Source organism: Pelmatolapia mariae, unplaced genomic scaffold, assembly GCF_036321145.2.
Source record: "Pelmatolapia mariae isolate MD_Pm_ZW unplaced genomic scaffold, Pm_UMD_F_2 NODE_ptg000193l+_length_85116_cov_1, whole genome shotgun sequence".
Lineage (NCBI taxonomy): Eukaryota > Metazoa > Chordata > Actinopteri > Cichliformes > Cichlidae > Pelmatolapia > Pelmatolapia mariae.
This window is the reverse complement of record NW_027051889.1, coordinates 29,022-56,156: the sequence shown is the minus strand read 5'-3', so window position 1 is coordinate 56,156 and position 27,135 is coordinate 29,022. Positions and strand designations below refer to the sequence as shown.

At 41.2% G+C, this 27,135-nt stretch overlaps 1 protein-coding gene across 2 annotated transcripts; it reads right to left on the bottom strand.

Moving 5' to 3' along the window:
* Positions 1-1,385: 1,385 nt before the first annotated feature.
* On the bottom strand, positions 1,386-27,072 carry LOC134622759 (transcription factor MafG-like). Of its 2 annotated transcripts, none has more exons than XM_063468116.1 (3): positions 26,530-27,072; positions 11,061-11,126; positions 1,386-8,618 (listed from the first exon to the last, which is right to left on the bottom strand). In XM_063468116.1, the coding sequence occupies exons 2-3, from the start codon at positions 11,094-11,096 to the stop codon at positions 8,139-8,141; spliced, it is 516 nt and encodes a 171-aa protein (XP_063324186.1). In that variant the 5' UTR covers positions 11,097-11,126; positions 26,530-27,072; the 3' UTR covers positions 1,386-8,138. The 2 variants fall into 2 exon arrangements, with proteins under 2 accessions (XP_063324186.1, XP_063324184.1); XM_063468114.1 differs by lacking the exon at positions 26,530-27,072 and adding an exon at positions 11,261-11,316.
* Between the last annotated feature and the right edge of the window lie 63 nt (positions 27,073-27,135).

The following is a 27,135-nucleotide window of genomic DNA, read 5'->3' as shown; positions in this document are numbered from 1 at the left end:
TACAGTGATCCATTTACAGAGGTTCAAAAGTAATGGGACAGTTGACTGTCATGCAGTTTCATGACCAGGTGTGGACTGTTCCTTCATTATTCCATTCCCGACCATGACTTGCTTCATTTGCTGTACAGCAAATAGTTACACATGTCATAAATGCTTTTATATATTTATGTATTTCCACGTATGGACTATTTTTTGTATAAAATTTAATTTAACTGATTATACTGTATTTTTTCAGTACTACAAAAGGCTTTGCCTAGGAAGCTTGCTTGATCTCATTAAACCCTGTACATAACTGTCTTCACTAATCAATGCAGTTATTGCAACAGAATAATGCAACAATATTCAACATAATTGATGACACTGTACGCACTGTTTTTATATAATAAATGCACTATATTTGCTTAAAAATGCTAATAATACTAAAGATTCATGAATGACTAACACGTAGACAGTTCCATTTTAAAACATGTTTATTGGTCATATACAAAATAAAGTAAGCTGTTTATCAACAAACGTACACTATATACATCAATAAATTAAACAATGCATCGGACCGATGATGAAACAGTTAATTTCGTGATTACCCATACCTTGTCATCGTCACTATCTACAAATTGCAAAAAAAAAAAAAAAAAAAAAAAAAAGACAATAATTTAAATTGGAAGATAAATACTAACAAAGACTGTCACATTTTAAGTAGTTTCCCATAGAAAGTACTGCCGTAGAATAATTTATTACATCCCATACAGAAATATTACAAAACACAGAATTTCCTATTACAAGGGCTTTTCTGATTTAGGTTACACCATATTCACACAAACTCACTACTTTTCAAAGGCTTTAAACGGACCATTATTTATACTGTGTTTCCATGTGTAAGATTTAGAAACACATAAAAATAAATTTTAAAAAAATCCCATGATGAACCTGGCTGAATGCTCGCATCAAGAGTCAAATTTGACGGGGACACTGCTACAATAAAAATAAATAAATACTAATTTAAATGTGCTGATACCTGAACTCTGTACGATTTTTTTTTTTTATTTGTACATTTGATGCAGGCTGGGTATAAACCTGGGACGCAAAAAACAAACATCACTATTGATGCAAACACCAAACAAAATGATCAAAGGAATCCTTGGTTCATTTACTCCTATCGATCAGGATCAGCGGTGGGTGAAAGGGCTTTTAGAGTCCAGTGGCGTGACTCACTAGACAGGAAAATCACTGGATGCCTGCATACCGATTGGCCAAGCAGCAAGATAAGGAGTTAATGATTTGCATCTTCTGGAAGAAGTGTGGGTTTTGAAGAAGGGCTTGGTAGGCTGCTGAGTTAACTAAAGCAGGAGAGAATAAGTAGAGTGGTAAATGGTTTAAGAGCTTTATCAGACGTATCTCCACCACTCCTTTTCTGTCTCTGTAAAATATTTATAGATGTAGTCTGAGTGGTTGTTTTAGGGTTTGTGATGAAAAGCTTCATTATGACGAGGGTTCGACCCCTGCAGGGGTGGCAGAAAATAAGGTCAGCATGTCAAACAGCTCAAACTCTGCTATGAAATGGCACCACGCCGCCCTGCTTGACAATCACAGGAGGTCTGAGGTGTCAGCTGACCGTGTCTGCTGAGTTAAAATGTGTAATGTTTAACCTTTTGTTTGTTTAGAGATCTGGCACATGGTTTCTCACTGGAAACGCCACAAGAAGTTTAAATGTGGAAGACAAAAATAAGGACTCTACAGGTCAGCAGGAGGCCTTGCATGACGGCTACATCATTCTCGGTTAGAAACTGATTAAAAAAATAAAAAAAATAAAAACACAGGAATGCACCAATTGTGAAATTTTAAGCAGATACCAATGTTTAACCTCACTGGTGACTCAGCTAGGGTTAAGATTAGGTTTCTGAAACACATTTTTGCTTCTGAAATAATTGCACAGTCAAATGAAATCATTTTAACAAACTCGAAACAACAACGTGTTGCAGTAAGGTGAAGCGGTTTGAGGACTTTATGGACTTATCAAAGGAACAGGCTGCTGCATTCTACAAGCCTGAGAGGAGGTGGATGTTCTTTGTGGAATTGAATTAAATCTTGCTTTGTTTTTTTTGTAGTGACTGTATTACTGCATCGCTGCTATACTCTGTAGTCCTCTCACTCTCTTTTTTGTTTTTGTTTGTCTCTCATTGTAGTTACTGTCCTTTATATTTTTATTAACAACACAAAATTTAAAACAAATGTTGACGTGGATTCTCTACAAATACAAATATCTGAATATCAGATGTAAAAGACTTCAACCTTTTTCATATGACATAAGAGATAAACTGCTTACAAGTCCGTTACTCATCTAAAGTGGGGGTTTGAGTTACTAAAACACACAGTATACTTTTGTTTATCAAATGGCCAAAAATAACAGGCAAATACTGTTATCGACCGAGGAACAGTTTTATGGCCAGGTGAGGCCAGTTCTTTCGTAATGAAGCCTCATTGAGGTCTGAAGTGGTTTTGTTGCATTTGCATTTGGTTGCCGTTCTCTTGAAATCTAAATATGAGGGTCAACAGACGTGTCAATCTAAGCGAAGGAAGCCATCATTAGTTTCAGAAAACAAAATATTGTATTCTAAGTGTCGTCCAGACACATATGCACCTGACTGGATGTGAGAGACCCACTCTGAGCTAAAAATGGACACCAAACTGATGGAGCACAACAAACAAACATCAGTTGCTGCAGTTTTTGAATGCTGTCTTATTTGCTGAATAAACTGATGGGAGTTGAAGCCAATATCTGCCAATAAAAATGGTGCATCCCTGTAAAAAAACAAAAACAAAAAAAAAACCAAAATCCTAAATAAATAAATTTGAAGACTTTGTGTTTTCACAGTTAACTGCTAAGTGAAAGTGGGTAAGCCACACCACATATGCCAGATTTAAACAGAGGTAAGCTGACATTTTAATTTACCAGGTATATTTAAAAGAAGAAGAAGAAGAAGAAGAAGAAGAAGAAGAAGAAGAAGCAGCTAAACACCGCACATTAGCTCTTTAACCTCGTCACATCACACTATACAGTCAGGAAAACAGACAACTTGACAAACGACTACGATAGCGTCAGTGCTCCTGTGAGGCAGGAGTTTGGATTTTGCCAGTTTGCATAATTAGATGTGTCTATTTAACAGCAGCCACATGTTGACACGTTAATGTTTACACAGAATGCTTCTCTTTTTTTTCTTTTTAGAAACCAGAGGAGCATAAAAACACAGAGCAGCAGCACACGTAATTGTACAATTTGACATAACTTACAGTCTCAACACAAGTTGAGTTTCCTCTTGTTTTATATGATGTCTCACACAAACACACACACAAGCCCATTCAGCTATCTTAGTGAGGACCTTCATTGACATAATGGTTTCCCTAGCCCCTTACTCTAACCCTAACCATTAAAAATAAATGCCTACCCTAAAAAACAAAACAAAAAAACCAAACAAAAAAAACAACAAGGCTCTATTAGTGTAAGAAATAAGGTTTATAATTAATTTTTTAGTCAAAATATTAAAATAATTATATAAAAAAATATTATATTGATATCAGATGGTTTAGACAGGTTCCCCTTCCACTGAGACTGCATGTATATTATAGAGTGTGTAAATAAAGTGTGACTTACAAAACTAACAGAAAATTGTGTGGATATTGATAAATACTAACAAGTGAATGACCTCACAATTGATTTAAGAGCACAAAATAAAACACAAACACTAAAAGACTCAGTGTTCTGTGGAAGCTAAATCCCCTCCACAGAGGGATAGGGGGACCTGTCTACCTTTCTGATTTTAATATCATGTTTTTAGCTGATTTTTTAATAGATACCACTCTTTCTGTTAGCTCAAAAGCTGAATATCTCCACAATAGCTTAATACATGGATCAATCAGTCAGAAGGGATCGACTACAGTACAACGCCAAAGATGACCGTCAGAGGAAGGAGAAGAGGAGCAGAAAAGCTTAACAGGAACTTTAAAGGAGAGTCTGGATGATCCAGCAGCCCCTAGGACCGTGCATTAAAAGCTTTAGTAAAAGAACTAAACCAAACTTTCTCTACACCTAACCGTAACCTAATTGTAACCCTGACACTAAAACCACATTTTGAGCCTCAAAAAGGCCTTCAAATTTGTGAGGACCGGTGTGTGTCCTCACAAGTGACTGTTGGTTCTTACAAGTATAGTAGAATGCAGATTTTGGTCCTCACAAAGATAGCTAGACAGAAACACACACAGACACGCACACACACGCACACACACACACACACACACACACACGCACGTACAGCTGGCCAGTGAAAACATCAGTGAGACAGGCAGGAAGCAGCAGACTGATGGAGAGGGACAGAATACATTTTTAAAACTCAGATAACGGCATTCAGGACGTACAAAACAGGGCGTTTTCTTTAATATGGAGAAAACACGTTAATACACTATATGAGATACTGAAATTTGCTTGTTGCTCAATACCATTAGGTGTGATAAGTGATTTTCATTTGACATCTGAAGCTCTCTGGTTTCACGCCTGACTGAACGTGTGAACGTTTATCCGTTCAAAGACTACGGAGAAAAAAATATTTTCAATCACAAACCCATTTATCCTCCTGCGCCTTTTTCACTGTTCACCAGTTTGACTTCTATTTCTGTACAGATGAAGACACTCCTTACTTATCATAGTAACTGCACAGCAGTAGGCGAGCTAACCCATTTTTCTTCACAGTGGAGAAGTAGCGGTTCAGGTAAAAGGCTGCATGTATGTAATGTTTTCATCTGTGTAAATTGCTTCTCTCTCAGCTTTAAAATCAGGTTAAAAAATATTTGAGGCAATTGTACTCAAAGGTAAACCTCACTCTTTGACAGACAAACCATTAAATAGCAGAATAGATTTTTTTTCACTTCATAAAACACCATATAACAATTGTTATTTCACTTCCCTGACACTTCAAGAACAGTTTAAAAAAAACAAAAAACAAATACAACTGGAACGATGTTAAATATACATAACCGTGTAAAATACAGAAGCAAAAAAACAAAAACAAATTTTTTTTTTTAATCACACACTATAAAAATAAGTTATTGAAGGAGTAGGTGTGATGCAACCACAAAGGCCTTCAGCAGAGTTTCACATATTTGCTACTTTGCCTGATGACCTGAATACACAATGCAGTGTGTGAGGTTAACCATAAAACTTCCTCATCTCGTTGGTCACTTTATCTGCAACAGGCTGCACAGACCAAAAATAAAGACACAGAGGTCTGCTCAGAAATATGTCGCCAACGTGAACTCTGCCAAAGTGCAGTTTAGCAAATGATCTAACACATCTGCAGGGCTGGAGCTGAACGATGAGGGCCGGGGAGGACAAAGACTTTACGATTTGAGAAAGAGTGCAGTTACTCACTGTGTCATCACCCGCTTCAGCCTGAAATCAAACACGTATCAAAGTCATATCCATGAAATAGGGAACGTTATATTACCTCGTCACATACCTACACAGCACACCACACACTAGTTCACGGCTACACACACGTGCCTAGTAGCTAGAGAAAAAACAAAGCTATTCAGTAGTTAAGCCACTTTTGGTACAATTGCAAAATAGAGAGATACTGTATATCAAACAGATTTTGTTATACCTTTTTTTTGTTTTGTTTTTTTATACATGTCATTACAAACGATGCAAAGATAATTGTCTTTATAAAAATCCAGACTCCACCATACATAGACAAAGATTCTTTAAGTATAGATCACCACGTAAGACTACTTTTTATGGTAAAGCCCGCGTGAAATATGTGAAATTCAGAGAAATGTTTGTCACCCATGCCCGCTGACTGCACTGTCAGAAATCACAGTTGCAGTTTGCAGTTGTAAGTTTTGCGGGTAAAAGCAAGAAAAGAAAAGAAAAGAAAAGTGCAACCCAAACTGCTCTGATTTGAGGCAAAGGTTTTCCTGCAGGTGTTGTTACCTACAGCAGAATTTGTTTATAACAGACAAAAGTATTTTATGCAAAAAACTCCAAAATAAGACCCAAAAAAACCCCAAGAATAAAATTCAGGCTCTTTTTTTTGTTGTTGCTAATTTTCCTTTTTTCTTTTCACTTAAAGAGGACCTATTGTGCTTTTTCTTACTTTCTAAATATGTATACATTATCATGGACAAATAACAAATAGAAAAAAAACCCCAACAACCTGTGAGTGAAACGCACAGATGAGAATGCTCAGCTTTAGACTGTTTTTCTACTTCTGGCCCTGTATGATGTCAGTGACAGCAGGTTCCCCTGGTAATGGCCATGTCAGGCACATAGTTTGGACTGTGAGTACAGACAAAGATCTTCTATTTAGGAGGAGCAGCCAATCAGAATACAGCCTAATGAAAAGGGAATGGAGCTATAACTGAACTGAGGGGCTGCATAAAGGACCAGTATCAGATAAACAAGCATTATTTTCAACTCTGAATCATGCAAAGCCACTCTATGAAACCATGTTTTGAATGTTCTCAACTCATTGTCAATCCTTCTGCTTACCAGAAGGTTGCCTTAAAAGGGTGAAGAGCTAAAGCAGCTCATTTCAGACACAGAAATGACCTGAAGGGCTGCATCAAGGACTAGTGTTGAATAAATAGGGATCATTTTGCACTGAGAATTATGCAAAGCTTCTCTAGAGTCCAAGAATAAAAATATAGAGATGCAAACGAGCAGAATAGGTCCACTTTAAACAAATGACTTGCCAAGGTACATAACTGTTAATAATCATCATCGTCATTACTTGCTATTACACAGCTTAAATAACAGTGTACGGGGAGAGTTAAATGCTGTCACTAGCTGACTCCTGATTGGTCAGTTTATGCTATAAAGCACAAGCATACGCAACACACCTACACTGAATCTCCACCATCCTTCCACAAGTTATCACATTATTTGTTCATCAGTTATCCTTTTGACTTCTTCTCTATGCATATCATTAGGAGAAAAAGGCACTTGCCCTTCCAAATGTCTTGAATAATAAACTTTGAAGCAAAACTCAAAGAGGCTTTTATCTTCATATGACCATTTCCCTGAAAATTCCCACACTAAAATAAGGTCAGCGAATTAAATAACGTCATCTCCTTTTCCTATAATATGTTTTGGTAAATATTAATTGCCTACCCCCTCCTTTTCCCTTCCTCCTTTCATAAAATTCAGGAAGTACTGCATGTAATAATGGAAGCCAGTTGGAGTTGAAAAATCGAAGGACAGAGAAAAGAGTAGGTAAGAGAACGCGAGAGTCTGACTTGAAAGTAAAAAGACCATAAGAAAAACAAATCAAAAATACAGCTACCCAAATATAGCAATACCAAAACGAACACGCGCCACAGAATTTCACAGAATTCCTGATATATAACAATTCACACACAGAGAATACACCTTGGACCTCATGTGAATGACAACACAGTACAAAACAGTAGAAATACAGTTACCACCATTGTATAATATATATATCTTCTATAGTACTTTTCTGAAAAAAGTTCTTGGCTAGGTGGAACAAGATGGGGCTTCTCTGCAGCCACTCAAATCAGCAGGTCACATTAAAATCAATGATTTCCATAGAACTAATCAAGAATAAATGCTCTGATTCTCATATGTGTTTAGGATTGTTTGATGATGTACCAAATTATTTCAGTTTTATACATTTTATTTTGATCAGGCACCTCTTCAAATCTGTGTGCAAATTCGTGACATGGTTATTATGTACTTACTTAAAGAGATTCACCAGCACTGAGCACCGAAAACCAAATGAAAACTGTTGGAATTTTCTCATTTTGAGTATTTACAAATGTCAGATTATTTTCTTGATCAGGAATAAGACAGTTTTCAAATTATTTGGGATTTCCGGGTCTTCAGTGCCCATAGGAACCCTGTGTATTTGTCCTGCATTGGTACAAGAGTCCTCCTCCGCTTCCATCCTTTCCTTCATCTGCACTGATCAGAAGTGATGACGTGACAGGAGCGTGCCGTGGCGATGCAAGCGAGGCCGCCCGGCTGTTTGTCCGTCAGTGCAGATGGAGGAGGAGTCCGGCAGAGGGGAAGATTGACTCAGATGCAGCTAAGCTCCATCCTGATGCACCTTCATCTCCCTTCCCTTCCCTCAAGACCGTGTGTCTGTTTTTGACTTCACTATTGTAATCACGCTCGTCGCCGTCGCCACCTTCCCTGGGATGAGCGGCCCGATGACCGATGACGCCACCCCTCCCCCTCCCCCTCCAGCCCTGACCCCGACCCCGACAGTGGGGCTTCGTGCCACAGTCCTGGCGAAGGTCTGTAACGCCTCGTACTTAGACCTCAGAGCGTCCAGCTCAACGCGCATCGAAGCATTCTCATTGGCCAGTTTGTCCACCTCCTGCTGCAGCTGAGCCTTCTGCTTCTCCAACTCCTCCTTCTGGGTGACACGCTTCACCCGGCAACTGGCGGCGTAGCCACGATTCTTCAGGGTGCGCCGCCGCTGTTTCAGTTGCAGGATCTCTTCTTTGGAGAGCCCTCGGAGGTGCTGGTTCAGCTCCCGCACCGACATGGTCACCAGCTCCTCGTCTGTGAGGCTGGTGCCATTCTCGCCCGGCTCACGCTTCACCTGCAGGACACAGGAAAAAGAGAGAAGTGAGAGAGAGAAAGCAGCAATGAGTTGACTGTAAAAAGCCCCGCCCGAAACCTTTAAGACCTCATATTATCTGTTATTGCCAGGAAATGTTTATGTGGCCTGAACATTCAGACCTGTATCAGACTCTTCAGTGGCCACATGTCATCCTGCCAACCCAGAAAACCGAGATTTAGAAGAAGTGGCAGCTGTTGTGCTTTAAGCCAAACCATGACCTTTCTCTAAACTTAATTACCATTAAAGGTGGCTTGGTTAACAACATATTGAAAATAATTCACGTGTTAAATCTGTAACATGATTTAACCATCCACATTTCAAACAGTGGTTTGTGGTTTACCGACTTCTAAATCCTGGAGAACCCAAGCTTAACCCCAACAAACTCAGGCCCTTGGAGTTTTTATTAAATTGTTATCCTAAGTGTTGACAATCAGGGAACAAAGAAAATAATCATCCTGCCATGCACTGTTTTGCTTTCTCCAAACTACTGGGTTAGGGTTACCACATATGATGACTCAGGCCTCAGTTAAGAGGTGAAGTCATTCCCTCCACCACCAAACCCTCAAGCCTGCAAATGTAGACTTTGTCATGCTTTAAAATGGGAAAATATTTCTTGTACAAAGACACAAATGAGTACATGCAGCACTGGAAAGATTTAAAAAACAAAAACCCCTTCATTACTGCATGAATTCAGGGTTAAACTTTGATTTAATCATCACAGTTTGGATTCCTCCATCAGCTGATGCAAAGGTCAGCAGATGACTGTGGTGAATGGCAACAGACATAAATGGACCCGGATCACCCTCTGTATCACGTCCTGGACAAGCAGCAGAGGACTTTGTGTGTGTGTGTGCGTGTGTGTGTGTGTGTGTGCGTGTGTGTGTGTGCGTGTGAGAGAGAGAGACCATGTATTCCTATCTTTGTGGGGACCAAAAATTGGAAGTTCACTATATTTGTGGGGACCAGCAGCCCTTATGGGGACCAAAATCCTGGTCCCCACAAGTTTGAAGGCATTTTTGAGACTCAAAATGTGGTTTTAGTGAGGGCTAGTAAGGATTAGTAAGGGTTAGGGACTCATTTAGGCATTCATTTTTGATGGTTCGGGTTAGGGTGAGAGGCTAGGGAAAGCATTATGTCAATTCGATGTCCCCACAAGATATGAATACCACACGTGTGTGTGTGTGTTTCTTTTCAAGCTCCTTATTCAATTACATTTAGATGTTTAATTATTTTGTCACAGGTTGTGTTTAATGGTTTTAGTAATTTTATTTTGGATAAATTCAAAGAAGAGTTTTTAGAAGTAGAATAGGAGGTCCCTCTCCCATGTAACCAGCTCCTAGATCCCAGGACTGGATCAGGTGACCCTGAACCATCCCTTAGTTATGCTGTGAGAGTCAGGCTGCTGGAGGGACTTCCCAGCATTGAGCATATGTTTTTCATGCCTCGTGTGTTTATCCCACTACAACATGTGAATGATGTTTTTCTTCTCTACCCTGTAGTTTGTGTTTTGTTCTCCTTGTCTGTGATATCTCTGCGCTCTCTTTTTGACTCTTCTTTTCCCTCCTCACCTTCCCATCTGCTTATTTAAATTCAAGTTCATTTACATAATCCTTTATTCCTTCTAGCATCATTTTGGCTTCAGATGGGCATTTTTTAAATTCTGCGGTCCTGTGAGAAAGTTTTCTTTTCTCATTTGATCTTTGACCTCAAACTGTACTGAGTTTGGGGTAGGTAATCACTAAAGGAGAAGCATAAGAAGACAAAATTGTCCATTAGGGATAGGGGTATTGATTTTGATTGTGGTCTCTCTATGCTTTCCTTTTTTCTCTGCTTTCCCCTCACCCAATCTCAGCAGATAACGGCCCCTCCTTGAGCTTTGTTCAGCCACAGTAAACTTCCTGTCAAAAGGCGTTCTTCCTCTCTGCATCACCACCTCATATGGGATTGTCTCTCTAATATCTTGGGGTTTTTCCCTTACAATATAAATGGCATTGTGAATAAATATGAAATGAGTATTTACTGGTGTATCAGCATCCCTTAGTTATGCCGTCATAGGTTCAGGCTGCTGGGGACTTCCCGTGACCTGAGCACTTCTTCCCACTGCCATGCATTTATATGCCACTGCTGCATATCATTATCTTTAATCTACTACTTTGTGTTTTTCCCGTATGTTGTTATGGGCTCTGTGTCCTTTTGTTTTTTCTCTTCTCTTTCCCCTCATTCTCCGACCTTTAAGGGCAGATGTCTACTTCTTTCTGGGCCTGGTTCTGCTAGAGGTCTCCCGTTAAAAGTTTTCTCTTCCCAAAGTTGCCAAGTCCTGCTGTTAGTGAACCATCTGATCGTTTCATTTCTCTAGAATATTGTAGGGTTTTTAGCTTACCCTATATAACTAAAATAAAATTGAAACATGCACCTGCTTACCTTCAAGGCTTTATTTCCTTTGTTAGTCGTCGTCATGCCACAAGAGCCTTGCTCTTCTGAATGAACCTGTGGAGATGCAGGAGAGCACAATACATAAGCAGAGAAACATCACAGAAAAAAAAAACATTAAAATAGACTGTGTTTAAGGACACCCTCTCTTCTAACAGTCAATTAAAAAAAAATTGCAGACCAATACCTACCAAGAGGAGTGGAGACATGGCAAATCTATATCTACTATGTTGTGGGAGCATGTTCCACTGTTGTATCGGGGTGAGATTGTATGAGTGAAAGTGACAGAAACTTTTCTTAGAATTTTCCTGACTTCCTGTTTCCTTGTGGTTACACTGACATTGCCCACTACCTTTGTGTTGTTGAGCTCTTATTGGCTGGCTTTCTGCCAATAGGAATGAAATGAGTGTGAGTGAAGAGGAAGTGGTAAAAACTGTGGGAAGGACTCCAGGGGAAAACCAACTGTTAGAACGTCCACACAAACACACACACACGCACGCACACACGCACACACGCACGCACGCACGCACACTCAAACATTCTCCGTACCAAAGATGAGCAGAAAACAGATATAGACCTACACCTACTGGGGATAAAAATGAAATCATTGATGCCTTTGCACCAAAGTGGAAACGAGACAAAAAAGAATGGAGATACAAATGTGTGAATCAGAAGTCAACAAAGACCGAGCGTGGAAACGCAAAGGATGAGATCAGCCCTTAGAGCGCACGGCTCCATGATGAGCATCTCCGCAAGCTCTCAATGAGAATCTTTGTTTGGTGACCTGTGTGTTTGTGTGTGTTCATAAAGGGCGGCTATTGTAGCTGGTGCTGAGCGATCATCATGAGACCAGTCATGATGACGCAGCAGATTCTGGATCTCACTCCCTCCCTTCTCTCCTGCAACATAAATTTCTGATCTCCTCTCTTGACTTTTTGTTCTTCCCTTCTTTCCTTTAAGGGGAGGACAATACAAGATATGGTTGTCAATCACGAGTCATTAGCCAATAAGCATGCAGCATCCCTCAGATTCAGAGTCAAATCAAGCCCGAGGTCATCATATCCATTTTAAAAACAGAGACTGCAATGGCGATAATTCTCAGATTGAAGCCTCACAAGGGGACCTTACAAAGCAATGGATGATGTAAAAATTTACGTCAGTCTTAAAGCCCCCAAATCACACACACACACACAAAAACCCCACTCAAAGTGTCACAATCCAGAAAGGTTTCTTTATTAACGCTGACTATTATTGTCACGGGATATATCACAGATGAATGTTGCCTTTCATTTACCTCAGAATTCGTAGTTGTAGAAGTTGGAATTTTAGGTCTATGATGTAGGAGAGCAGCCGAAAGAAGAAGACAGCGTAGAATAACAGAAACAAGAACTGGTACCCTGGATGACTCAGAAAGAATCCCAGATAAAAGATTAGCCTTGTAACAAAGGAGACCTTTCATATTTTGACCAGCCACCTATCCTATCTTATGGTGATATAAGTTGAAAGTACCCTGAAATGTACTTTTTGAAGTTTTCTCCAGTGAATTATCAGAAAACAGATCAAAGATCCAGGGTCTATGATATATCCCCCTGCTATTGATGCTTAAAGTTGTAGAAAAAAATGTTTTCATTTAGACTAGAATCATTTGGAGTGGTTATAAAATGGATTTGGTTGCAGTTTTCAACAACGCTTAAATGTGTTTTTCAGTCCTGTCTTATGTGGTTATTTCATGTACTCTTAGTTAGGAGGGCTCAAATATGCTGGAAAACAAAACAGCTTTAGATCCACCCCTATGTACTCTGAGGGCCTGTAACTCAAACGTAACAGTTTCACAGTATGGTGGTTTGCATCATTTCATTATAATAAAGCTATTCTGCGGGGGTCAGGTGGAAACTTTTCTCACTGGACTAATTTCTACGAAGGCGTTATCACACCTTTCTTAGGTGTGATGACATTTAAATGATACCGGGCAACACGACTCTTTTCATTTTTTCTATCGAAAGACACCAAATGTGTTAGTGAGCCTCCCTCACAATGCATCACTGCCTGCCTGTCTGTTTGTGAGGGGGCTTCAGTGTTTGTGCATGCACTGCCACAAATCCTACAGATATAAATAGCTGCAGATCAAAGAAAAAACATACAAATAATTATGCATGCACACACACACACAAAAAAAACATGTCAAATGCACAGCAAGTTAAAAAACCTGTTTAAAACTCAAGGAAGTGGTGAAGAATGAAAAAATACTAACAAAAACAAAAAAACAAAAACGCGCAATAACATGTGAGATTTAATCCGATGCAGAAATGGCACAGCTTCATTTAAAGCATTTGACTTCAGCACTTAAGGTTCTTCTTAATGAGCTACGATCAGTCAGTTAAACACAATCTTTTATTAAAGAGCTTCTTCTCGAGAGCTGAATGTGCCGCTGCACTCTTCTGTTTTTTTAGGATGCAGCCTCCCACAGCTGAGGTGCACGCTCGCACAAAAGATGAATCAAAGACATGAAGACTGAGGTTAGCTGCTGGGGGTTGGGTTGATGCAAACAGAGGGGGCATAAAGGGGGCTGTTTCCCTGACAGGCACTGGTTTATTTCCCTTGTGCCCCCCCCCCCCATCCCCCCCATCCTCCATCTACATAGAAACAAAAAGCATGCTGCCAAACACATACACACACACTACCCTGCTGCCATGCCAGCGGGGCACAATAAAACACACATGTAAAATGGTTGACTGCGAGTACACAAGCGTTTTAAACAATGTCGTACTTGCATACTGCAGAGGTTTGATACCACATTTAACGTCGTAATTAAAAGCACTTTAAAAGGCACTTTAGATGTTTATACACGCAACATAAAAGGTTGGCATGGTGGTGCAGTGGTTAGCACCATCAAGTCACAGTAAGAAGGTTCCTTGTTTGAATCTTTAGGGCAGCTGGAGTGTTTCTGTGTGGAGTGTACTGGCATCCTCCCACAATTCAAAGCAGTTAGGTTAACTGGTGATCCTGTGTTGGCTATAAATTTGTGGCTCATAGACATTTATAAATCAGTTTTCCACTTTATAAATGACAATTAATTTCCAAAAAAGTGCCAGGTCTATTCTTGATTCATTCCGCTCTATCACAACACCACCGAATGTAATCAGATTTATAAACCATAATCAGGAATAACAGCAATAACCAAACACTGAGGAATTACAAGCAGTGTCAAAAGACACAGTATAAACCCCCAGAACTTCATCACTTTACTTTTTGTTTTATGTTTTTTTTTTGTTTGTTTGTTTTTTTTTAACATTCTGTATACACCTGGAAAAAAAAGTGTGTAAAACTGCAAAACCACTAGAAAAAAAAAAAAACAGTGATAAAAAGTTTTGGTGCAGCGCTCAACACTAATTATGATTAGATGAGGAGTCTTTTTCCTGGCTCTTTAAGGGTGACTGCATACATAAGCATCATTTATCTGCAAACAGGTAAATCAGAGTCTGCGTTACCTTGTGTCACCTTTACAGAAGCAACACAAAACAAAAAACTGTATGTCCTAATCCATCAAGGTTAGACAACAACAACAAATTAAAAAAAAAAAACTGACTAAGACCAGAGGATAAAACTGCAACAAACTAGTGTGTGTCTTTTTGGGGCATCTGTAAGTCACCCAGGTTAAGGATCATCTGCTGAGCAAAGGCATCGCCATTCATCTTGGGTGAACACACAAACACAAAGGGCCAGAGGTGTCCTTCCCATCATGCTTGTTAGGTGATCGCTGCGGTGTGGTCAATGCCACAGCCACTGTTGCTACAACAGAGCTTTTTTTTTTTGCTGTGGCTGGCTGTATTTTTATGGAGCAACTGAAAGAACGCTGACGACTCAAGAGCAGAGCTGCTTACGGTTACAGAGAGACAACACACACACACACACACAAACACGGAGGACGGGATGTGAGGACAGGGATGGCAGAAGAGCTGAGAAGCAGTGGAGATGAGTAGAATATGGTTGGAAGGCAAAAAAAAAAAAAAAAAAAGATGAGAAAGTCAGGAGGGAGAAAAAAGATAGCAAGGTGAAGACAGAAAAGAAGAGGAGGAGGAAGAGGAGAGGGGCGCTGGTGGTGAAGGAGGACTGAAAGAATGCTGACGTCTCCAGAGCTGATTAGCGTTACACAGAGACATCACACCCACAGCCGAGAAAAATGCTGAGTATGGAGAGAGGACAGGGTGTGAGGAGACGAGGGGGGTGCAAATGACAAGGGAGAAAGAAGAGAAGAAAAAGAGAAGCAAGTGAATAGGGAGGAGCAGGAGGAGGAGAAGGACAGAGGAGGAAGGGGGGTGGGAAAGCATTTCGGTGAAAATGCATCCTCAACACATTTGTAAGAGCTTAGCTGTGGAGTACAGAGAGTGGGGGAAAGAGAGGAGGAGGACGTGTAGGGGGATAAAGCCCCCCCCCCCAAAACCCTGAACTCAGCAACGACCACAACTAAAACCTCCAATTAGAAAAGTTCTGAAGCTGATCCAATGCAATGAAAACACTGCTGACCACCTCCCTCTCCCCTCGACCTTCTTCAACACACAACAATAAAGAAAAGACTTCACATCTCTTCCTGTTGACAAATCAAATCCCACAGAAGGGACAGGGGGATAGTCTTGCAAATAAGAGCTATTGATAATAAAACCAATGCATCCACACTCAGACTTGGGAAAAAAATTAATTAATTCAAGCATTTATTTTCCCCAAGGCTCATATTGCAACTCCCCGGGCAAACATTTCAGCGACAACTATCTGTCGGCTGACCGTGTTTCTCAACGAAAAATAGTTCCACAACGAAAGTGGCAATGATAGAAGTTAACCACCCTCTGGATGTCCTTGTGGGTTCAAGAATAATTTTATACTACCCTTTTTATCGATTACAGCAAAATGAAATTAAACATTCTTGATTGGGAGAAAAGTAACCTGACATATCCTCCTTCTCTCAGGCCTTTTTCTTTTGTTCCCCAATCTGCATAAGAGACACGTTGATCCCTGTATGAGCCAGCTCACAGCCCACAAAGTGTTTAAATGCAATGACATAAATTGTGACATGTGAGATGAACAGAGGTTACGGTTAAAATATTTTTAACTTTGGTTCATGCTCTTGAGAAAACCCATCGGTTTTTCTCCATTCTCCGGACAAGCTCAATGATGCTTTTTGATAAACTTCAGCTTAAAGAAAGCAAAAGGGGCTTGCTATTTCCAGGACTTCATGCTAAGCGTTGAAAACGTTGCCTTAAATGTGTTACTGTTACTGAAACTTGATTCCTCCTTACCCTGTTGCCTGCTAGAGGCAAATATTTATCATTTTTCCAGTTGACTGTATTTCATAACACTGTGTTTCCATTGGTTATGCATAGTGAAGTATTATAAGCATGCAAGCAACCTACGTATTCAACAGCACATCTGACGGCAATGATGCTATGCAAAGGTAGACTGTTGACTGGTTGAAAAGTTTGCTTGAACAGAAAAGGAAGTGGCAGCAGAGTTCAAAACAAAGACAGAAGCATGAGAAAATACTGTTGTTTTTAACACTCAGTTTCACTTCACTACAGAGATGTTCTTTGTTTATTTTAACTTCTCTCTGTTAAATAGAAGGAGCTAAGCTGAAGAACCAACAACATCACAATCACGAACCTACAGGCAGGTCGTTTTTGACAGCGCCCCCTGGTGACAGCGCACAGCTATAACATTTAGAGAACGATCCGCGTATGACCAAAGCTCAACCAGGCTGCTGCCGTGATGCTAGGCAAAACTTCACTTCACATTCGATGTGAACTATTAGATTACTGGGTCCAACTTTCCTGGCTTTACTCACAGAAGGCATGACTGCCAGGTACTGTGGTGCAGCATGACTGCATGCTCTACTGCATGATCTACTGAGAAGAGGCACGTTTTTGCTCTCCTTCGACACACATTTCCGACATCAGTCTTGCAGAGCTCCATAATTTTTTAATAATTTTATGCATTTTGTGGATTCATTGCGGAAACAGTTGCATAGTGTCAAAGTATTTGGTAGTAAGTTAAAGAGATTTTTATTGAGATAGTCATGCGCTGTCTCAGGCCTACCTTTTCAAGGGGGCTAGGGTCGCTTAACCACACGAACAGGCGTTTTACAATTTTCACATTCATTAGGCTATTAGGGTCCAGGCGATGTGTATTTTGTCAGCATAAGGTGAGCATAAGGTTTTTAGTGTACTTCCACATGTCTGTCAGATTTGCATGACTATGCAGACTCGTCTGCAGAGATTTGACTTGACATTGCACCAACTATGCATGTGTAGTTGACTTCAAAGAACTATAAAATGAGTTACAAGTCAACCGTAGTGTCTCCAGCTGTCCACGGCTGCAGCAGAATATAATCGCTGCTTAAAGGTGACTGTGCTTTTGGCATCAGGACCCCTGTGCACTGGAACAACCTGCCTGAGGAGGTCAGCCTCCCAGTAGTCTCCTTTAAATCACCTCAACGCATTTGCAATGATTTTCTTTTATGCAATGACGTTACACATAAGATCTTCTTACTTGCTGGTAATCAACCTTCCGTTGTTTATATGGAAGCTTCCTAATTTTAGTTTTGCCATTGACTTTTATTTTTTATCATTCTTGTCTTGGAACCAGGATGAAAACCAGGGTAATAGTGCAGCAGGACGTGATCATGGGGCTAATAAAGATAGATTAAAAAGAACAAAGGACACAGCATGATGAGACATAGACTGCTTTCTCTCTCGCAGACAAACAGGATGATGAACTCTCTCTGTGCGGCTGGCTTCAGACGGAGCTCTAATTAATCTTGTTTGCGAGAACCTTTTGCCCCGGCCTCTACTGCCACACAGAGAGGAATTTCTTAGAAAGAGACTTCCTATTTAAGAGCCGGTGGCCTGCTGCAGACACACACAGTGGAAAATAAATGGCCAGATTAGGCGCTCCAAAAATGACCCGGGGGCTGCTACGAGTGGGTGTTTGCGCGCATAAACAAGTCAGCATATATAGCCAATGATCAAGAATAGATTGTAAGAGTCACAAGTCATTTGTGATGCAGTGGCATTGCTGCGTTTATTGAATAATCCGACAATAACAACTGCTTTAACTGTGTCTTCTCCCTCAGGCATTTCTCTAAGCAATAGCGGGGGGGGAAACACAAAGGATGGCAGCTGAGTGAAGCAGTAGAAGCGCACAGTAGGTCGTAGAGAGGACATGACAGAAAGACATAAAGGGAGCAAAACGTAGGGAGAGTGAATTGAAACCTCAGAGAGCTACAAAACTCAGCTCCTGGCAGCAGTCCACCTTGGGTTTGTTAAAAAAACAGAGCGAGTAGCTCTCATTGATCCAGTGTGGGCCGAAGATGGTGAGGGAGTCGGTAAATAATTAACGATGAGCGCTGTGTGGAGTCTAATTGAGAATTAGGAATCAGATCAGAGATAATGGCAACCTGTGTGTAGAGAAAAGGAGGAGCAGCGATACAGGACCTTGGGTCTGAGGAGCTGAGGAGTGACAAGGAGAGAAGTCACTAGTATGGGCTATGTGTGTTTGAGAGTGTGTGCGCGTGTGTGTTTGGGAAAGGAAGCTATTAACTGGAGGTTATGCAGAGCGTGAAATAAGCATGATAACACAGACAGAATGAGGAGATGGAGAAAACACAGGAAATGTCATGGAGAAGAGGAGTCTAGACCAAGGGTGTCAAACATGTGGCCCGGGGGCCATAAACGGTCTGCAAAATGGTTCAACTCAGCCCACCCAAGTCAGAAAAAAATCGTAGTTACTCCAACTTTTGGAAAAAAAAAAAAAAGAAGCATTGTGACATGAGCGTATGACACCGTACATCGAAAGTAACGTCACAACTGCTGGCGTTCAAAAAATTTAAGTTTCCTTCAGCTCTCTGTTTTTTTAAGCTGGTGCTGGAGGCAGAGTTGTTAACACAACTAATTTCCATAGGTTAGTTTAAATTTTGCCCTTACTTTTCTGCTGTGGGTCACACCATTGCCTGTATGTAACCATTCTTAAATTCAAGATCATTTATGTGAATGTCAGGAGTAGTTCGTGCCCCACCCTCATCCACTTTCTCATCTCACATACCCCTCCTTAGCACACGTGGATCTGCTTCACGTGGGAGCTTGAGTTTCCACTGAGGTCCTCTTCAAAACACAGCCTAAAGAACTATTCTTATTGAACCAGCAATTCTCTTACAAAACATGTTTTCAAATCTAATTGAGGATGTGGTCCCTGCCAGTGAATGTGTGTTTGTATGTACTGTATGTTGGCATATGCACACTTTTTACGCATTTCTCTTTTTAAAGCACTGTGTGTATTAAAAAGTGCTATACAAATTAAGTCATTATTAGTAATGAAAATCACTTTGACATTGATGTTCTAGCCCCTCATAAACATATATGGAATCACTTTCACAGTTTACTGAGAGTTAAAAAGGGGCAGGGTGTGTGTGTGTCTGTGTTTGTGAGACAAGTGCGTTATTAAAGGCGAGAAAAAGTCCTGGCGTCGACACGTTTTTCCCATTCCAGGTAGTAAGTCGGAGTGTGATGACAAATTTCCCAACACAAGCAAAAAAAAACTGCACTGTCAGGCAATTGAGCTCTGGCGCCTTTTTTTCATAAGTGCTTTTTTTTTTGAAGAGAGAAAGCATGTACCGCAGGTTAAGTCATTTCTGTGTGTGTGTGTGTGTGTGTGTGTGTGTGTGTGTGTGTGTGCGCGTGCGCATACAAACAGAGAGCTGCGAGGGAGACAGGGATAAGTTAAACGACACTATAAGTTTATTTCACCCAGACGCCGTGCATCCCAGGTCAGCAATACAAACTCGAGACAAAGAGAAAGTTCGAGTCCAAGAGCAAAGTAAGCACGGCGCGACTCTGTGGGGAGGCATTCATCATTATCAGTCACATTAATGGGAAAAGTATCATCAGAAAACCTTTACCACAGGGAGGAGGAGACGTGTTTGTGGTTTACAGAGGTGCACTCGGGGGCAGTGGCCTCTTTTGCACTGCAACATTCTCCGTGATCATTTTAAGGTTTTCCTTTAAGATGGTATGATAGGTATTATGGTATATTTAAATGCGCACAGAGGGGCAGAGTATGTGGACATTTTACCGAAGCAGTGCTGCCTGCTTCCTTTCAATTTGATATTTATCCTCCTGCCAAACGCAGCAGTTTAAAACAACACATGACTAACAAAACTTCACTTGTAAAAACCATAAACAATTCTACTACTTTAAAGAAACACGATTAAATGCCAAGAATTGTGAAGTGAATAGTGCTGAAACAACTTCTGATTTAAAAAGCCTGATCTTCCAGCTTTTCCCAGGCTAAAACTGGACCCATTATACTTTTTCTTCGTGTATATATGACATTATAAATACAAAATATTTGTACAGGCACCGAGTAACAGCCTCTTTGAGTCTGTGAGCCAAAAGCTCAGACTTCAGATTACTCTAAACAGTGAGTTTTAAGTAGATTTTTCTACTCTTTTATTTTGTATTTATCTGACAGTCACAGACAGAAAGCCCATTTCCAAAAGGGCAATTAGTGGAACTAACTTTTATATCTGTTATGGACTGTCTAACAAACAAAGCATTTGAAGATGTCACCTTGGACTGTGGAAAAATCATTACCACAGCTCAGACAAGAAATTACAGATTACTGCAGTAACATTACTTGGTGGTGAAAATAATCATTAGGTGCAGTCAGCTGCTTCTACAAAAAGGTCAAACAGATTGAGAAGGAATTAATAAAAATAATTTTTAAAAAAACCCGAGAAATATTTTCATGACTATAAGACGAAAAAAAAGATGCAGCAAATACAATGAAACAAAGGTTCCATAGCTTCAGCAGGCCCTAAACGCTAATTCCTCATCAGCTACATTTGCTCACTCTGAAGGTGATTAGATCTAAAACATGCACTCATTTTGTTTGAGAATAGGTCCGATGTTTACTTTGCAAGCCAGCCTTCAATATGAGGAGGGGAAATGAAAACTCAGTCGAGACACCGGAGGACCATTGTTGCTTGGAAATAATTTAATGCCACAGGTGATAGCAAAGCCGGCGCCACATTCAACGCACACGTATCTCTGTTCCCTCTCTTTGCTCCTTGGCATTGATCCACTCTGTTTGTGTGTGTTTTAAAGCTTCAGAAATTCATACCACAATCCTGGGATCGTCACACTGCAGTTAAAAAATGCGGCAAGTTGGCATAGAGATGATGCAACTGGTAGACAACCGCTGGTGCGGATACTTCTGTTACCAGGGCCTTGCATCTTCGCCGCTACAAGCCAATCACAATATCTCATGGCTGCATCGCTGGTGAGGTATGGAATGAATGTGTGAGTGTTATTTTTTTAACTGGAGGCATCTCTAAAAGCTCCAAAATAAGCCCAAAGGCCCACAAAGGAAAAACTTGATAACTTTACTCAAAGACTACAGTATCACTTCACCGATCACTGAAGTGCACGACACAATCGATTCAGGACCGAAATCTAGATCAACAACTTAAACTGAACTTCAACTTTTTCCATTAAAAAAATAAAAAATAAAAAAATCCCTTTGACTCCCTTTGACATGCTGAAATGAGATTTGTCTCATTTTCATACACTTTCTGGTTCTCAGGGAGGTTATGAAATAAGCAGTCGAAGCACTTGTGGAGGGCGGGTACATTAAACGCACACACACAGACTCGGAGACAGAATAACACAAGGACAAGCTGCACACTCACATCGAAGCAAAAAAGAAAACTGAGGAAAAAAAAAAAAACAGTGGAGCACAGCAATGATTATGCACCAGATCTGCTTACACCATATTTCATCATTACTGTGGAGAAAAAACACTCAACTATTGATCTGCCCCACTGCTTCCTTTTCTCTCTTCCTCTCTCTCTCGCTCACTGCAATTCAATCTTTTATTCCCGTGTTTACTTATCGCATTTTACTTCCCTCTCACTCTTTTAGAAATCTGCAAGCAAAACAAGACTTCTGAAATGGTTCCCAGTAGTAAACAAGACCATAAACATGCAAACACTACTTAGAAATTATGTTCACAAACACCAAGTTCTTCCTCGCAGACACACATACACACACGTACAGAGGAGGTGGACACAATATCAGAAACACCTGTGCAATCTAATGCAATCCAGAGCTGTAGCCCTGCAATAAACGCTGCCTTTGTGCAGTCTCTTTTTTCAATGCAATCTCAGAGCAAGAATGGATACAAAAATCATGAACAAAAACCTTAAGATAAAATTCTTTACTTTAGAACCAAACATCATTAAACATCATGTCCTCAGACTTTGTTCACAGTTACTGGGTATGGATCTAAAATAACCTTTTGGTACTGACATCAATGTGTCCACATTCAGTTTAAGACCAAATTAATAGGTGCTGATGTATTTTAGAGGGAAAAACTAGATTTACAGTTCTAAGCCAATAAATAAAATATGTGTTCTAAGCATTAGTAACAAAACCGAGGCATGCTGTTGGCAACAGCCTCAGAACATTTGATCAGTTAGGAAAAAATATCAGTTCCACAAAAGTTTGATAACATCACTCTCACAGATGGAAAAAAGAAGGACAGGCGGCGAAGATGAGGGATTATTTTTCGAAGCTAAGAAATGCTCAGAAAGGAAATTTAAAGGACATATATAAATATATATATATATGAAAATACACAGACTCTCTCTAGAATTTTTTTCACTGGATCCACATGCGATGTGTTGCTGATAGTGCTGGGCAATTCAAGCAGTCTTTTTCATCTGCCAAATTCCACTTTAACCTCTGTCTATAGATTGTGCTGACCATCTTGAATATACCCAACTCCTGTTGTAGCTCAGTCAATCATCCTTCCTTATAAACACAGCCAAAGGAAGCTCTACATCACACATGAGCACAGCCTAACGGCCACCTCGATTCGACTCCCTACAACCTTAAAAGAAAACTAAACAACCGCCCAAAAATCAATAAACACTGCGTGAAAGGAGGCACACGGGAGCGCTGACTTCAACTGCTGCTGGTGCTCCTCGTTCTGCTCTGCAGCCTCTGTGAGTTAGAGCACAGCAGCACCCGTTCTCCACTTGCTGCAGGTTCAGTATGAGTGACCCTCAAGCTCACAGCGGATCTCCAGAGTAGAACAAGAGCTACTGTCCCCAGCTGCATTAGATCTTGTTCTGAACTGGACTGCAGAATGACCTTAGTAGTGACTGAGCTTTCAAAATAAAAGCATGGGGGTTGTGAACTAGTTGTCTCAGGCTTGTTTTGGGATTTTTTAAAACATTCAGGCAATCTCTTATATCTACCCAAATTAATGGATTTTAACATTCATCAGCAATATGTGTGTGTGATATTTTTATTCAGATGTTCCATGTGAGGCCCTTTGTTTACTATGACTATCACTGCTCTGCATGATGCTTCAGCACCTTGACCACCGTACACGTAGGGCATCAAACAGTGTATATGAGCACACATATACTTCCTTCCTCGTCAAGGCTTCAAGACAGACATGAAGAGATAGAATGCAATCAACCACCATGCACCAAATGTTGTAATGGCCAACTGATAGTAAAATCACTTCCCTTTGTTACATCTCCTTTCTACGCCTCAACAGTGCAGGCAGGAACTCACACACAGCTTTTAACCTTGGTGCTTGGCATACGCACAGACACACACACAGCCCTACAGCAGGAAGATCTTAGCTTCTTGTAGGTGTTTTATATCTCCTGCTTTCTTTGCAACCTCTCACATGTATACACACACACACACACACACACACACGCACGACAAGGCAAAGAAACTAGCTGTGGTAAGTAACAAGTGAAAACGCCATCTGTCAAGCGAGAGCGCATTTGCTTCGCCTCAGCATTTTCAGGGGAATGCCTTGAAGACAAAAAGGTCCTTGTTCTCAATCTCTCCACAAATCCCATCTCTCATTCTTCCTCCCTCTTCCTTCATCCCCCCCTTTTGCTCTGCGCGCCTCGCCGCTCTGCCACCATCAGCAAAGTTGCACACATAAGCATTGGTCAGCGTTCAATTACCGCGAACACCAGGGAAGGATGGGAAAGTACTTGACAGAGAAATGCACTTCAAGCACTGATTAAATACTGATACCAAGTATAAAAAGCTTAGCCCCTAGGTTGTGTGTGTGCGTACATGCAATGAGAAAAGGAAATGGAAAAAATCTGTGTGTGTGTGTGTGTGTGTGTGTGTGTGTGTGTGTGTGTGAGCGAAAGAAAGACAGTGAAGAGGGAGGGTTGGTGGTGGTGCTCTTCTCTCCAATACTGATACAACTGTTTCATCATTATGACCCTCTATTACAGTACTTGCCAACTTGCTTACTACATACTTTTGATACACTCTGCAGAGTGCTGACTCCAACTAAAGCTGCTGATATGGAGTCATTAGGGGGTGAAGTTTCTGTTTTTCTTGTGCCCACAGAGCTTCCCTATTACTCTTCAGTGTTTAAGAGTTGCAGCGCTCATAGGCAGAAGATAATGGCCCATCCGCAAGAGATCAATCAGAGGAAATTCTGTTGCAAGGCATTATAGCTTCCTTTTTTAGCACACGTCTCAGTGTGGGTTCATTAACCGCCATGGGAATCAGTCCTTCCCCTCAGCCTTCATTTGTGTCTGTATTTTTAATGATATTTACACAGGAGGTTCTTGTTTTTAATCTGGCAAAACCAGACTTTATTTTTTTTAAAATTTTATTAAAAAGTGAACTAAAGGTTGAGGGGTTAACTCTATAAGGTCTGAAGCCCCGTCCATTCGCTCGTTTTGTATCTGACCGCTGGTATGCAGTGGACCCAAGCTCCGGTTACCTAGGTAACTCTCTAATGTCAATAAGCCGCATGTTCCGCTCTCATTGGTGGCTTCTTCGTTAAATACCGTTGAAGTTGAGAAAAGTTCGACGGTAGACCCGCCCATTTCACGTCGCTAACCGTTATTTCGCCCCTCTTCGCTCGTAAACGCTGAATGTCACTGACTTCACATGGCTTCTGGCCGTCAGTACCGTGGCCTAATTTATCAGAATGTGATTTTTATTAAAATTACTTTGGCTTTTAAACATCCGAAGTCTAGGCAATCAGAAAAAAAACCCTAAACAAAGGCTTGGGGGACTCAAACATCATGGGGTTAAGCCACTAGATAACAAACATCGTGCTCTAGTGCACATAAATTAACTAGTGTTTGCTGAATACTACAAAAAATGTACACATTTAGGACCATTTTAAAAACACCTATCCTTGACCCCGACTCCGTGACCGGGTCTAATTTCACCGCCGTGAACAGACCTCCTTCCTTCCCTCTACGACAGACCTTTGTCCGCCCGCCCGCCTGCCGCCGGTGCCATGTTGCCATGGCTCCCTCGTGCCTCCGCTCTGCTCGCGCAAACGTTGAGAAATACGAACGTTGTGATGAATCAGCATCTCTGCCGCGAGCCCAAGCCGGTGAACCAGCAGCAGCAGCAGCACCGCGGCCGGAAAACCGAGTAGACTCTATGCGAGTAAACCCGGTAGTACAAGTCCTTAAAACGCCAAAAAAAATACTCACTGTTGCTGAGTGATATGCGAAGCGAGCGGCTGTCTGTGTCAAGCGGCTGACACAAAGCAAATGTCAAAACAGTCACTCGGGCAGTTCGGCCACAATACTCTCTCTCTCTGTAGCTAGCCGCTGGGCGTCTGACAGCTACCGACGCTCCAGCATGACAGCCAGCGGTGTTTTGCGTTGTTTAAAAAAAAAAGAAAGAATTTTTTTTTTCATATTTTGATATTTCCACCTACAGCTAAACAACCATAGAGCAGACGAGACGCTCATATATGAGAGCCCTAAATCCCAACACAGCTAACAAACAGCTGACTAACGGTCATATCACATCTGAACCAGCAGCTGGATGTGTCCGGTCTGTGTGAGCGCCGCTGCCGCCGCTCCAAATCCGAGGCACAGCCAGAGAAAAAGCTGAGGTTATGTGCCGTTACCGAGGGGGGTTTCGCTGCTTTAACACTATACATCCCCGGATCTACATAATTAAATCCTTTTAAACATTTAGAAATTTAACAGGCACAAAACAAGGGAATCCCCGGGCACCGCCGCGTCTCCGCGCGGTCATCTAATTCCAACACTTCTTTTTCAGCCTGACAGCCACACTCATCCTGCCCCCTTTGTCTGTCTTATTATGAAATCACCGGTTGGTCGGTAGTGCGTGGCAGCTAGAGCGACCGACCGCGTTTCAGTAGCGCATGTACCAAAGACCTGGATGATGATGATGATGATTCAGCACTGCCAGACTAATGCCCTTTAAACAACAGCAGCGGCGACGGCGGCGGCAGCGCACACCGGGACAGGCGGCAGTGCGCCCGCACTGAGCGGCGGCGACGGCGGCCGTGCACACTCAGCAAAACACCTCTACATTCAGCACTTTCTGAAGACATTTCAGTTTTGATTTCGACAAAGCTGACTCACCAGAAGTCAAACCGGCGCCTTTCGCCCACCCGCAGCTTCGAAAGGTTGACGTCCGCCGACGGTTCGTCGACCCGGTGTGGAGAAGACAGACAGTTGGAGAAATGTTTTTCCGCTCACGCCTTCTCTCGCAGGTCTCCAGATATATCCACTCCTTCCCCGCTTGTTTTAGTCTATGGTCGGAGGCGCCAGACGTCAAATGATGTTTGGATCACGTGGCTTCATTCATGAAGGATCTACGCAACCCGCATTTAAAGAGACACGAGACACTACTACTGTGTGCTTTAACAACAGGCAGCGTGGAAAGCGTGACACGACAGCTGTGCACATCTCTATACTTAGAGCTAACATTTGAACCTCTGATCCAACAATAGGACAAAGAGCGGCGACACAACCATCTAACACTGAAGCAGCGATGCTCTGAGAGGCAATGGAAAATTTATCACCCGACAAGTGAAAGACAGTGCCCTCCACATTTATGACTCATTTATTTTTAATAATGTTGTGTATTTTAGGAATTTTACCCCTTTGTGTTGAACATGCAGCTGAAATATGGACTAGGGTATGAAAACGGGTAAACAAAGAGATTAAAATAAAGAATTCAATGCG